Source organism: Schistocerca gregaria, chromosome 8 (assembly GCF_023897955.1).
Source record: "Schistocerca gregaria isolate iqSchGreg1 chromosome 8, iqSchGreg1.2, whole genome shotgun sequence".
In the NCBI taxonomy this organism is placed as follows: Eukaryota; Metazoa; Arthropoda; class Insecta; order Orthoptera; family Acrididae; genus Schistocerca; species Schistocerca gregaria.
The window spans coordinates 461,893,229-461,908,672 of NC_064927.1; the positions used below are offsets into that span (position 1 = coordinate 461,893,229).

At 39.3% G+C, this 15,444-nt stretch overlaps 1 protein-coding gene across 1 annotated transcript in view; it reads left to right on the forward strand.

Annotated features, from left to right (window-relative positions):
• Nucleotides 1-14,243, forward strand: part of LOC126285246 (endoglucanase E-4-like) — a 128,443-nt gene extending 114,200 nt beyond the window's left edge. Inside the window, exons 8-9 of the mRNA XM_049984542.1 lie at nucleotides 2,298-2,437; nucleotides 12,405-14,243. Of these exons, the coding sequence (XP_049840499.1) occupies nucleotides 2,298-2,437; nucleotides 12,405-12,636 (372 nt within the window). The 3' untranslated portion in view covers nucleotides 12,637-14,243. The remainder of the gene's footprint in view (nucleotides 1-2,297; nucleotides 2,438-12,404) is intronic.
• Nucleotides 14,244-15,444: the final 1,201 nt, after the last annotated feature.

Here is a 15,444-nt window from a genome sequence, read left to right on the forward strand (position 1 = left end):
GACGTGCAAGATAAATTAAATGCTGTATTACGCACAGATTTAATTGTAAACAGTTATTGGGGTACCAGGATTAATTCTCCTCTCAGCTACATGATCAAATCAGTCTAATACATCTGTGAGCTGAGGTCAAATTTCTATCAGTTAATCCCAGCCAAGTCCATCACGTTTACTCAACACCACCTCCAATTAGCTAATAACTCTGCACTCTGCTTTGAGGCCTCTTTTTAGTGAACAAGTCCACACTCACTATTATGCACAACTTGCTGAGAGAAACAGGGAATTCGATGCCTGTGCACGGGAACACACTTTCGAATGCTTTGTAGGCTTTCAGTACCAGAAGAGTAGTCTCATTAAGCATGGAGGATCACTAACTCCAGACTTCAGGATTGATAACCATTTTAAAACACAAACTCCATCCCAGAGGGCTCATGACTTGCTGTCTCAACCTCATGAGGGCTTCTAGCAGAGTTCTCAGTTTTGTGAGCTCCGTAATTCTTTCCAGCCTGTTGGAATTAGGAGTGGAATGTAGGCATTTTTATTAGCCACTGCCTGCTCCTGCTAAAGAGCTTTTGTAAAGTGCTACTTTCTGGCAGGATTTTTAGAACTTCCCCATAGTCAGGATTGGAAAACACTGGCCATCACATGGAAATTACTCACCCTGTAAACCAGCTATGTAGGTATCAACCACAACCCTTTTTTAAGGATTATGGACCCCCTAAGCCCAACTAGGGTAGACAATATCCAAAGGAAAGCCACATAGGCACTTCCCGGAAAAGAGGTGTTAAAAAATGAAAAGTTTGCTGAACAAAAAATACATAATTGTGCATAAATTAGTATTTCTTATTTACATGACACATGGGTGCTAATACAACAGTTTACAGTTAACAGTAAGGGTTAGTATTAATCTTGTCAGTGTCAAAGTGGCACAATATGAAGATACTTTTTCATCTTGATAGATACAGGCCATGGAGCCTGAAGAAGTGACAGTCAGATGCACAGAGAATTTTACTCCTGACAACATAGTACAGCGTAATTAGTTATTGAACATGTTTCTTAGATTTGCCACATCGTCTTATTCCAAGATTTTTTTTTTTTTACTTACAACCTCTCTTCCAATTTTTTGCCCTCTCATACTGTTTCCTTTGCTGACTACTAGTTGCAGTTCCCAGAAGACACCACTGAATGGGTAGCCGTGTGATCTAGGGCACCTTGCCATGGTTAGCACAGCTCCCCCCTGTTGAAGGTTTGAGTCCTCACTTGGGCATGCATATGTGTGTTGTCCTCAGCGTAAGTTAGATTCAGTAGTGTGTAAGCCTAGGGACTGATGACCTCAGCAGTTTTCTCCCCTAGGAACTTACCACAAATTTCATTTTCCAGAAGACCTGGTGCAGTGCCTTACAGGGGCGGCAAAAAAAAAAAACAAAAAAAAAAAAAAAAAACAGTATCAACTGAAGTTGGAAGAATGTGAATGATTTTTTGGCCAAAATTCACTTGTTTAGGTGACTAATAATCTTAGCCCAGCATACAGTCCAGTACAGCCTGGCATTTTTTTCGCCAATCATGCTGTAATGTCTTCTCTGTGCTGACTTTCATTTTGTCTGTGTAGCTCCACATCTTATGCGTGCTTTTGTACAGAAAAGCAGATGATACACCAAACTCATGGCTGTCTGTTGATGAAGTCAGGCTCAGTTGGCTCTGAGGAAATACTGTCAGTGCCAGACATTTTTAGTTATTTTTTATGAAAAAATTTCAGTATTTGATACTGTCTTCTTAAGGCTTCACTTAACACCAATTTTTCTTGTTCAGTTTCTGATTTAGTTACTCTGGGAGACCTTTATACCATCTTTTATCAGTGGTTGGTGAATATTTACTATGTTATAATTTCTTTTGATTATATAAGTAAATTTTTACTGTGTGGAAATAATTACCATGACTAAAATTTAAATGCATTTTGTCTGTCAGTTCATATACCTTGTGGGAGAACTTTTGGAAGTCATGTTCAGAAATCATATTTAGAAACATCAGTGGCAATGAAAATTTGAATCATACCTGGAGGTGTGATCAGACAGCATGGTGGTTAACAAGGCTGTTTGCAATTTTCAATTGACATCACATATTCATTAAACACCGTCTTATGGTGATGGTTAAGTCATTGTTGTGCACAGGTATGAGAAGATCTTATATGAAGTGATTTTATTCGCACCCAGTTTCAGCTTATTGTGTCACAGAAGCAATAAATGAATAAAGTGCTTGAAATTCCATGGTTTTCTCTGTATAACATTAAATTACTTTTACAGGCATCAGAAGCAGGTTTAGGAGGCAGGAAATATGTGGATTTTGCTCGACGCCAAATCAACTACATGTTGGGAGATAGTGGGCGAAGTTTTGTTGTTGGCTACGGAGACAATCCGCCAAAACAACCATATCATGCTGCCAGGTCAGTAACAAGTTTTTAAGTGCAAATTGTTTTGCCCTGTAGAAGTTAAGACATCTGGCCATCAGTAGTTTCTAACCATTAATTCTTATTGTAACATAAGTCTATGTGAAACTTGTTACTGCAGTGTGAAAATAAATAAATAAATAAAAATAAAATAAAAGAAAGAAAGAAAGAAATTGATGGAAGAAAGTCAAACCTCCCAACTCTGTTTCAATAAATACCAAATGATGTATAGAATCTTTTGACCTCTTACGTAACTTCTCATAAATCATTCTTAGTAAAACCAATATTAGCACTGCAAAAAATAGGATTTATGCTTCCCCTTAAGTTCTCTTTCTGAAAGACAAAAATTTCTCATCTTTAACTCTAAATTCTGTCTGAAAATGTTTGTATTGCTTCATGCTATACAGTGCGCAGTACCAACACGTTCAAAAACACTCTGCATGACAGTGTGATTTTTCAGGGGGTTATATCTCAGGTTATACTGATCAGTTAGATAAGGGGTCAAGTATTTTGGATAGTCCTTAGTGTAGCAGCCATTTGTATACCTAATGGAAGAACAGTCACACCATAAGTATCCCACAATACAGGGTCAAAATTTAAACATTACACACTTCCTCCAGCCCAGGAAAATTGCAGAAATTCATTGGTTCTTTCGCCTAAGGTGTGGTCTAGGGTGAGTCTTAGGTGGCCGCAGGTAGTTCCCAAGGAAATCACTAAAACTGGGTTTTAGCTATTTTTTTGCACTATGAGTTACTATTATCTAAATAAATAACTGTAGCAAATGGCTCAGATTTTAACTATATATTCCTTAGAAATTTACCTAGGAACACCATTTTCCCATTTTGAAAATCTTTATTCTGTTATCAAATACACCTGAAAAAAATCATGATTTTTGTGTACCAAAAGTACCAATGTGGACATGGCCACTTCCATAATTTCTGTTCATGGCAAATCCTTGAAACGTTTACCATAAGTTCATAAGATGATGTTCTTTGGGAACCTTGAAACTTTTTTCAATACCATTATCCATTAGCAAGATAGAGTTCCAAAATTACCAAACTTATGCATGTAGTATCTCATCTGAAGAATAAACTTAATTTTATCTGACATAGGGAACATATGGCAAGGGTTCTGCAGTTTTTACAAGATTCTGATCAGCAAACTGTGTTTTAAGTCAGCATTTTCTCACCAGTAATACTGAATAATGAGCACTTCACACCTATACAGGGTGTCATGATCTGGAAACTAAAATGCAGTTAACCATTTTAAAGCACATTTTTAGTTATGGCTGACGTCTGTGTAAAATTTACTTTTATTTTAGATATGACCACAACTGTAATAATGGATGTAGATGAGCCAGTCATTGCATGAAATTTTCACCGCATGCTAATATTTTATCATACTTCTAGCACATAGTCAAATATCAAACAATGGAAAATCCAGGATGAAATGTAACAATATGGGAGAAGGAAAGTTGCTACTCACCATATAGCAGAGATGCTGAGGCGCGATAGGCACAATAAAAAGATCCACACAATCATAGCTTTCGGTCATTAAGGTCTTTGTCAGCAGTAGACATACATACACATACGCACTCACACAAGCACAAATTGCACACACATCTGTAGTCTCAGAGAGCTGAAGCTACTCTGCAATCAGCAGCACCAGTGCATGATGGGAGTGGCAACTGGGTGTGGGTAAGGAGGAGGCTATGGTGGGAAGGGGGAGGGATAGTATGGTGAGAGTGGCAGACAGTGAAGTGTTGCAGTTTAGATGGAGGGTTGGAGAGAAGGTGCGGAGAGGGGGAGGGGGTAAGTATTAAAAGACTGGGTGTGGCAGTGAAATGACGGCTGTGTAGTGCTGAAATGGGAACAGGGAGGGGGCTGGAAGGGTGAGGACAGTGACTAATGAAGGTTGAGGCCAGGAGGATTACAGGAACTTAGGCTGTATTGCACAGAAAGTTCCTACCTGCACAATTCAGAAAAGCTGGTGTAGGTGGGAAGGATCCACACGGCACAGTCTGTGAAGCAGTCATTGAGACGAGGGGTATCATGTTTGGCAGCGTGTTCAGCTACAGGGTGGTCCACTTGTTTTTTGGCTACAGTTTGTTGGTGGCCATTCATGTGGACAGACAACTTGTTGGTTGCCATGCCTACATGCAGCACAGTGGTTGCAGATTAGCTTGTAGATCACATGACTGGTTTCACAGGTAGCCCTGCCTCTGATGTTATAGGTAATGTTAGTGAACAGACTGGAGTAAGTGGTGGTAGGAGGATGTATGGGACAGGTCTTGCATCTAGGTCTATTACAGGGGTATGAGCCATGTGGTAAGGGTTGGGAGCAGGGGTTGTGTAAGGATGCACGAGTATATTGTGTAGGTTCGGAGGATGGAGGAATACCATGGTAGGAGGGGTGGGAAGGATAGTGGGTAGGACATTTCTCATTTCAGGGCATGAAGAGAGGTAGTTGAAACCCTGGCGAAGAATGTAATTCAGTTACTCCAATCCCAGATGGTACTGAGTTACGAGGGGAATGCTGCTCTGTGTCCAGACTGTGGGACTTGGGAGGTGGTGGGAGACTGGCAAGATAAGGCACGGGAGATTTGTTTTGGTACAAGGATGGGAGGATAATTACGGTCAGTGAAGGCTTCAGTGAGACCCTCGGTATATTAGATGTGGGGTTTAGGATTCTGGGTTTTTAGGAAGGATTCCTCTAGATGGCCCATGAATAGGTTAGCATAGGATGGTGCCATGCGGGTGCACATAGCCATACCATGGATTTGTTTGTAGGTAATGCCTTCAAAAGAGAAGTAATTGTGGGTGAGGATATAGTTGGTCATGGAGATTAGGAAGGAAGTTGTTTTGGAATCCATAGGGCGTCTGGAAAGGTAGTGTTCGATAGCAGTAAGGCTGTGGGCATTAGGAGTGTTAGTGTACAGGGAGGCGGCATAAATAGTGACGAGCAGGGCACCGCGTGGTAAAGGGTGAGGAACTGTGGAGAGTCGGTCGAGGAAATGGTTGGTATCTTTTATATAGGACGATAGGTCAAATGGCTCTGAGCACTATGGGACTCAACATCTTAGGTCATAAGTCCCCTTGAACTTAGAACTACTTAAACCTAACTAACCTAAGGACATCACACACACCCATGCCCGAGGCAGGATTCGAACCTGCGATGGTAGCAGTCCTGCGGTTCCGGACTGCAGCGCCAGAACCGCACGGCCACCGCGGCCAGTGGGTAATAGGTTGAAGATGTTGCTCTATGAGAGCAGAGATTATCTCAGTGGGGACATAGTAACCGGCCACAATTGGGCGTCCTGGGTGGTTATGTTTATGGACTTCAGGAAGCATGTCGAAGGTGGGAGTGTGAGGAGCGGTAGGGGTAAGTAGAGAGATGGACTCTGGGGAGAGGTTCCTGGATGGGCCTAAGGCTTTGAGTAGTGACTGGAGATCCTGCTGGATTGCTGGAATGGGATCACTGTGGCATGGTTTGTAGGTGGAAGTATCTGACAGCTGACGGAGTCCCTCTGCTACGTAATCCTCGTGGTTCAAAGCTATGGTGGTGTAGCAGCTGCAGGTAGGATTATAAGATTGGGATCAGTTTTTAGTTGGTGAACTGCAGTTCTTTCTGCAGATGTAAAGTTAGTACGCATGTTGAGGGATTTGGGGTATGATGGTGAGGCAAGATTCTAGGGTAAGAAATTCTGGAAAGTTAACAGGGGGTGGTTTGGAGGCAGTGGGGGTGGATCATGGTTGGATGGAGGAGTGAACTGAGTTAGACAAGGTTCAATGTTGGTCTTTGGTTGAGTCTTATTGGTCGGGTTGGTGGCAAAAAAGTGTTTCCACTGTAGGGACTGGAAGAAGGAGAGAAGGTCTTTAACTAGTCCTGCATGGTTGAATTTGGGATTGGGGCAAAAGGTGAGGCCTTTGAAAAGGTCTGATATTTCTGTGGGACTAAGGCTTCTGAAGAAAATGTTCATGACTATGTTGCGGGTCTGTTTAGGATTTGAGTTCTGTGTGGTGGTGGGAGGGAGTTTTGGGGGGTGGGGTAAGTGTAGTAGGTCTGCGAGACAAGGTTTGTCAGCTATGAAGGGGCATGGGGGAGGTTTGGAGGTTGTTATAGAAGCGGTGGACAGGGGTACTCCGAGGTGGGAGTAGGAAGTGAGCAGGATGGAGAGCTTTTTGAGGTGGCGTTGTGCATGTTGCTTAAGTTCCTGCAGGGCAAGAGTTTCAGTGCGTGTTATGGGTTCCAGGAATTTTGCGGATGGAGAGAAGGTACTGCAAGGAGGATTGGGCTTGGTTGATATGGTGTTTCAGGACTACATTGGTGAGGGCTAAGGATTGACAGAATTGGAACAGGAAGGAGTTGTGGCAAGCAGAGATGGGTAATTTGATGGTAAGGCCATTAGGGGGGATTTCATGAGCCAAGCAACAACACAGGAACAGTATGTGTGACTGGGATCTGGTTAGGGATAAGGAAACTCGTCTGTATTGACGCAGATGGAAGGAGCAAGGATCCATGGAGGAGCAAAAATGCGAAAAAATACGGAAGAAAGTAGAATTATTTCCAAAAAATTACGCAAAAATACACCCAAATACATGTGAAAAGTACAAAATGGATGCACAGGGGAAAAAGAGATGAAATCAGAGGAAGACAACGATAGTGCTTCTTGAAAGTTGGCATCAGTCCATACTGCCTGACTACCATTGCACATTAAAACATGACAGAAAAAGAAACCAGTTTGAGAGAGCAGGATTTTATTATTACAATAAATCTATATTAGACTACTTGAACATTAACATTGGTATGATACTATGAGACCCTGCCTTCAGCACTATAAGCCAGTGCTGAAAATTACACCATTAATCAACTTTGAAACTCAAAATAAATGAAATTTACTTGTGACACAAACTCAACAGTTACATCACTCAGGCTCTAGCAATTGATGGAGTGATTTCTGGAGTTTATTCCAAGCACTGCATGCATCCGCTATCTAACGGCAGTTCTGAGGAGCCAAGTGGCTTATACTTCCCACGAGACCACACTAACCACTGTTCTCTTAATTCAAAACAAATGAATCAGGTACCCACATTCATTAGATCTCATCCATTACAGAATTCAGTCAGTTTTCTTCCAGTTAGAGTAGAAAGTGTTTTATTTGAAAATCATTGCAAATGGGAAGCTGTTATTATTAATTTTTTTTAAAAAGTGAAATTTTATAAGCTAAGATGAATGCAGCTATTTATGATAGTCACAAAAAAAACATAAATAAAAATTTCGTATTTCAAATCTGATCAATACTAAAGATTTTAGATCGTGACTTTGCATAGAGCTTTACCTCACTCAGGTGCTCTGTCTCAAAATAAATTCATTAAAGTACAGCATAAATTCAGGTACTGTGAGTGCAGAAAGAAAAAAGAACGTTTGACTAACAAATGTTTCAGAACAATGCATTAATCATCAATATAAATTTAGTTAACACCATTTAACATTTTTAAGCAAACAAATTACAACAGACAATGAGCATTTGACTCAGTAACACACCTATGCTTATTGTTAAAAGTATGATCATACAGGGAATCAAGTGAAATTTGTGACTGGATTGAGGACTTTTTAGTAGAGAGGACACAGCATATTATCTTATCTCAGATGGAGACTCATCATCAGATGTAGAAGAAACTTTGTGTGTGCCCCAGATAATGTGTTGGGATACTTGCTGTTGATGCTGTATATTAATGACCTCTCAGGAAATGTTAATACCACACTTTTTGCAGACGATGCAGTTGTCTATAATGAAGTAATGTCTGAAATGAGCCACATAAATATTCAATGAGATCTTGATAAGATTTCAGAGTGGTGCAGAGAGTGGCAACTTGCTTTAAATGTTCAAAAATGTAAAACTGTGCACTACACAAAATGAAAAAAATGGTCTCCTATGGCTATAACATCAATGAGTCACTGCAGGTGGCAGACTTCACAGTGGTTTGCAACCTGTAGATGTAGCTGTAGATCAGCTATAGAAACAATGTGAAATATAAGCTTTACAATCAGAGGAATATTTTTATAACTCTTCTAAATACATAGTGATTCTTTCATTAAAGAGACAAATAGCCAAGCATGGACTTGGTAGTGGTGGTGGTAGTAGTAGTAGTAGTAGTAGTAGTAATTTATTCATCCAGCAACAATGTACATTGTATGGATTTTGTCGAAGAACATAATATAACAAAAACAAGGTAAGGGTGTACAGTTTCCTACATAATACAATGGTTCATTGTACCCATCAATATTTTTGAGCAATAAAACTTTGATTACTATAATAATATAAAAGTGTGAGAAGGATCTTTTACATAAAATACATTATAAGTAAATCATTGATTTAACAATTTTGTTCAGAAAAATTAACACTGAGGCTGTGGCAAGCATTTGATTTATGGTGCTATTAACATATAGTAAATGAATGTAGTTACTTGCTACAAATTTACTGCAGACATTCATTTATGCTATAATAGCAGTTGGTCATTAAGAATTTAAATATTGCTTCCTTGAATGTAGACAATGTTTTTATTTATTTTAGTTAAGTTTGAAGTTTGTTGTACAAAATAGTACCCTGAATGTTGGTTTGTTTTTGTGTTAAAGCCTTGTTTGCTCTTTTTATGTGGATGTCATTGCACATTCTTGTATTGTACAAGTGAAGATCACAGTTAGTTTCATAATTATCAATGTGCATTTTTATATTACAACACTTTTTTATCTAGAGGCATGATAAGGGTAGATTATTTAGGTGTTGAAATAACTACACTCCTGGAAATTGAAATAAGAACACCGTGAATTCATTGTCCCAGGAAGGGGAAACTTTATTGACACATTCCTGAGGTCAGATGCATCACATGATCACACTGACAGAACCACAGGCACATAGACACAGGCAACAGAGCATGCACAATGTCGGCACTAGTACAGTGTATATCCACCTTTTGCAGCAATGCAGGCTGCTATTCTCCCATGGAGACGATCATAGAGATGCTGGATGTAGTCCTGTGGAACGGCTTGCCATGCCATTTCCACCTGGCGCCTCAGTTGGACCAGCGTTCGTGCTGGACGTGCAGACCGTGTGAGACGAAGCTTCATCCAGTCCCAAACATGCTCAATGGGGGACAGATCCGGAGATCTTGCGGGCCAGGGTAGTTGACTTACACCTTCTAGAGCACGTTGGGTGGCACGGGATACATGCGGACGTGCATTGTCCTGATGGAACAGCAAGTTCCCTTGCCGGTCTAGGAATGGTAGAACGATGGGTTCGATGACAGTTTGGATGTACCGTGCACTATTCAGTGTCACCACGACGATCACCAGAGGTGTACGGCCAGTGTAGGAGGTCGCTCCCCACACCATGATGCCGGGTGTTGGCCCTGTGTGCCTCGGTCGTATGCAGGCCTGATTGTGGCGCTCACCTGCACGGCGCCAAACACGCATACGACCATCATTGGCACCAAGGCAGAAGCGACTCTCATCGCTGAAGACGACACGTCTCCATTCGTCCCTCCATTCACGCCTGTCGCGACACCACTGGAGGCGGGCTGCACGATGTTGGGGCGTGAGCGGAAGACGGCCTAACGGTGTGCGGGACCGTAGCCCAGCTTCATGGAGATGGTTGCGAATGGTCCTCGCCGATACCCCAGGAGCAACAGTGTCCCTAATTTGCTGGGAAGTGGCGGTGCGGTCCCCTACGGCACTGCGTAGGATCCTACGGTCTTGGCGTGCATCCGTGCGGCGCTGCGGTCCGGTCCCAGGTCGACGGGCACGTGCACCTTCCGCCGACCACTGGCGACAACATCGATGTACTGTGGAGACCTCACGCCCCACGTGTTGAGCAATTCTGCGGTACGTCCACCCGGCCTCCCGCATGCCCACTATACGCCCTCGCTCAAAGTCCGCCAACTGCACATACGGTTCACGTCCACGCTGTCGCGGCATGCTACCAGTGTTAAAGACTGCGATGGAGCTCCTTATGCCACGGCAAACTGGCTGACACTGGCGGCGGCAGTGCACAAATGCTGTGCAGCTAGCGCCATTCGACGGCCAACACCGCGGTTCCTGGTGTGTCCGCTGTGTCGTGCGTGTGATCATTGCTTGTACAGCCCTCTCGCAGTGTCCGGAGCAAGTATGGTAGGTCTGAGACACCGGTGTCAATGTGTTCTTTTTTCCAATTCCAGGAGTGTATTTGGAAAGTAGACTGCAAATCTCAGCCAAGAAAGAGTACACCAACATATGTAGCTTGATTTTAAGTTGTAATAACTCAGGCTAGCTCTATAAAAGTAGGTATAAACAGAACTGAAACAACGGCACCCACATGGCTTACACTAAAACAGCAAAACAACAGGTATTAAAAGTGAACTTACATTAATGCTGAGTACAAAATAATTTACATAAAACCAGCACATATAATATTCATAAAATACCAATAGGGCTCAAACCCAATAGACAGTAACTAGTCAATCCACCCCAAAAAACAGTGGCATAAAAAAATTTAGCAGTGTAAGTTAGCCATGATGGAACCAAGTAACTCTTTGAATAAACTTAGAATTGACTCAAAACTAAAACAATATAACACACATAGTTTAAAGAACCCAATTGCAGTGTAAATAGCTCTGAGTAACTGTTTTTACAATCTGCACACTAAGGTGCAAACCAAGTAAGTCAAACAAGCACTAATTCGACAACTCACTAGTCATACTTTGCCCTTGATTTTTGTACACTGTAATTTGGTACGACAGAATGTCACACACCCACTTGAAGTCATATTCATCTTCATAGAATACTCATCACATTCATATGCCAGATGACTGACAGCACTTGTCCATGGATAGCCATCCTGCAGTTATCAGTGGTAAATTACTCAGGGTGAGCTACGGTCACAGTATCATTAAGTTGGTACGGTGAAGGGCATGCATGCCCCCAGGTGGGATGTGAAGGAATTGGTTGCTTAGCTACACAGGCAGACAGTGATGCTTTAAAGTACATATCGAAGCACCACATTGGGCTTTGTCTTCAACCAACTTTCTAATGCAAACGTGTGAAGGAAATGATTTAGTTGTATGTTGTTGCCACATTTTACACACAGTTCTATGAGGTAACACTCTGTTCACAACTTCTCAAATTATTCCTTTCCAAAATAATAATTAATACAGAGTCTGACATTTTCATACCGAGTTCACCTCAAAGGTGATTGCAACAAGAGGGTAAGAATTTAGAGAGCCAAGTATCTCATGCCATGATGGCAACATACTTTTCATGCTGCACAACTAAAATGCAAATGGTACCACTCACCATAGATAACAAAAACTGGCAGCAGTGAGAGAAGTCATGAAGTGTGTCACAATCTACCTACAGCTACCAAGCTAGACTAGGGGGCTTGACCTCATTGTGAAGTTTAAAGACTGTAACAAAATTCATGAATTACTCATGTTGACATAATTCATGTGAAACAATACCAATAAAATGTGATATGTGAGTCTAGGTTTTAATGATCACTGTAACTAGAACCTGCAAAATTTTTATTTGGCAGTACATGGAATAATAGGATACACAATATTTTATCAACTTTAGTATGTATGAATTTAAATATTCATGACAATTATTGTACACATTATAATTAAAGGTAAATGTTTCATATGTTTTTTCTTAATCTAAGAAAATTCTGCAATTATGGATGGCTTTGTTACATGTTGGTAGTTAATATGTAGCATTAAATAAGTCAAGTCAAATAATAATTAATGCAGATGATATCAATGGTGCTCTGCCACTGATGAATCATAAATTAGCTTTTCAGATGCAACATGTTTCATGTTGAACAAATTTATAAGTTCTGCTCAAGTTGTACTTAATTACTTCAAATGACATGGTAGAATCCAGAGAAAATGAAAATTGTTGTCTAGAAAGACTATTCTCTTTCTGTTGTTCACAGCTCATGTCCAGACTTACCTGCACCCTGTGACTGGGAAGCCTTTCGAAGCAAAGAGCCCAACCCGCAAGTGTTGTATGGCGCACTTGTCAGTGGCCCAGATGAGAATGACTTCTTTGAGGACAAGCGTGAAGAATATGTTTACACTGAAGTGACTCTGGACTACAATGCTGGCTTCCAGTCAGCTGTGGCTGGTCTTCTCCAGGATGAACTGAGATCTCTTAAAGTGCAGTGAATGATACAAATACTCATGGTGTCTTAAAAAACATGATTTCTGACGGTGTTGCTGTTACTCTCTCAGCGATTATGCTGAACCAACTTAAAACTTCTTGTAGTTTTATGGGAGTAAAAATGAGATATGAGGCACTATAAGAACTTTGCTAACAGGAACTCTATTTCAAAATAATTACAATGTGTCAAATCAAAGGACAATTTCTTTTCGCCCACAAACAATAAAATGTTTACATTGGATTCATATATTTCTTAACACCCAAAACTACAAAAAAATATGTTACTGTGATTGATAGGTGTAATTTTCACATTTTTCCATGTGCAATTTATGCCAAATTAATCTGTGATGGTAGACAAATGTTATCAACCAGACCAGTAATAAAACTTAATATCATCATTTATAGTAGTTCTCTAGTTTCAGAGGAATGCTTCATGAAGATTTATGATAGGAAAATGTGAATTCCTATCCTGGTATCAGAAACGAAGAAAAGCTGACACAGTGCTGGCAATAAAAGCAGAGATCTAGCCCTTATTTCCACCTAAAACACAATCTGCATTTGCTATGGTACACTTAATTACTGCACTGTAACATTAGGGACAACATGTCTGTTTTATGGTCTGAAAATATTGTGTAGTTTTCTTATTTTCTCAATGAACCAAGTGATGATAGCCTTATATTTCCATGCATTCATGTGAGATGTAAGGTGTCTATTATACAAGTATATACTTCATGAAAAGTTTTTAATTCTCTGAAAATAACTGTAGAGGAACTCTCAATGGTTTAAAAATTCATATCCATCGTTATCCAACACACTCTCGATGCTATATGTCTTCCTTCTATACCTACACTAGCAAATAAATGTAATTTGAAAAGCCTTTATTAAAGAGTTGAAGCTGGACAATCAAATTAAACAGAAATGAAGTAGTAGAAAGTAAAAAATATTTACAAAAATAGCCTAACAAAATAAGTCAGAAGCTCAGAAACTTGTGCCGCACTTTAGAACATACATGTCATTGTTCTGCAATTTTTGTAAAATATTTGTTTTATTATTATTATTATTATTATTATTATTATTATTACTATTATCTGTATGTGTGCCAAATAAATTATGTAAATACTTTTGAACTTGTAAATTGCCTTTTAATGATAAAATCAGAAGACTATTGAATTTATACCTAAAATTGACCACTTTTAAGGGAGAAGTGCATAAAAGTAATATGTAATTGTGACTATAAATAACGTTTCTCTTCTGGAGTCTCATAAGAGTATATTTTCTGAGAATGTAATTATGCTGATGGTGCTTTCAAAAGTAGTAAATTCTAAAATATAGACTGGAATGAATATGTATTGTGTGTCTTTGTTTAAGTTTATATGATGTAAAAGGAACTTTCTTTGTTAGTTTATGTAATTATCTGTGATATAATATTAAAGATTAAAGTAATACATGTCACAAGATTATGCCTTTCAGATTGCTTTATTTCAGCTTCTGATTAATTCCATACCTGTACAGCCAGTTTTATACACTGCACATATATTACAGAAAAATCTGTGAATGTTTTGGATAGTTAACCACCTACTCCTAAATTAATTAAAAATATGGAGAAAGCATTCATATTGTTTATATCATTTATATCAATTTCAGATTTGATGACATATCTGAAACAGTTGAATAATATAAGCAACATTGTGATATATCTTTCAGAACAGTACACTGGCTTAAACGGAGAAAAATAGTGCACTGATATAAGAATTTTAAGTGACTCTTAATACCTAGTATGAAAAATTTTCACAAAGCTTATTAAATATAGATGATAATCAATTAATTTGTGAAAATAATATACATGCTTCTGAAAATGTTACTCAAGTCAAGAACTCACATAAAAAACTGGAACTTATTTGATATGTGATTAATATAAATACATACAATTAATTAATATAACCACAATGTCAGCACAAATTACAGATTTTAATATCTTACCAAGAAGTTCATTCAACTGCATAGATGGAACAGTGAGTCAGGCAGAAACTATATGTTTCTGAGATACTACCATTCAGGATGTACTGATCCAAATTCAAAGTTAATTTCTGCTGTCTACCCATCATTAATACACCACATTGCAAACATCCATGTGTCATACAAGTATATGAAGTGCTATTCAGAATTTCTAGAGAAAACCTAAACCCTGATTCCTGTGTTCATTCGTAGTGTTATATCCTTTGTCTTATGTGCAATGGGATTCCAGTAACTGGGTAATATCGTATGAATCTCTTCAGTGAAGTAAAATTCAGCCCCAGAATTTCTCTTTCATAGATAAAATGGAAATCACAAAAAAGAAAGAAAGTCAATAGGAATAGTGGATAGGAGACAGTATTACTGCTGTTTCTTTGATAGGAAATATCTTACACGTAGAAAGGTGGGAGCAGACATGTTATCGTAATTAAGTGATTTGACTTTGTTTCTTTAAACCTCTGAATGTATGTACCATAAATATTTCCTTTTATCTCCTCAAAATGTTACTGTACAGTCCTCTGACCAGATGGAACAAATTTCTTCTGGAAGGTTTCATTAAAAGACAAAATTAAGGGAAAAAAAACTTCATTGCAGGGTATATGGTATCTTCCACCATAAATATAAGTGGTTTGCTTCACTTCCATAGCCATACATGTAACATTTATCAACTGTTGCCTGCAGTTCAACACCACTCTACTGCCTCACTAATAATCATACAAAATATGTGGAATGGATTTTAGTGCAATTTGCTTTGTGTACAGTTCATCTGTTGTGAGGCATTAAGATATACTGTCAGACTG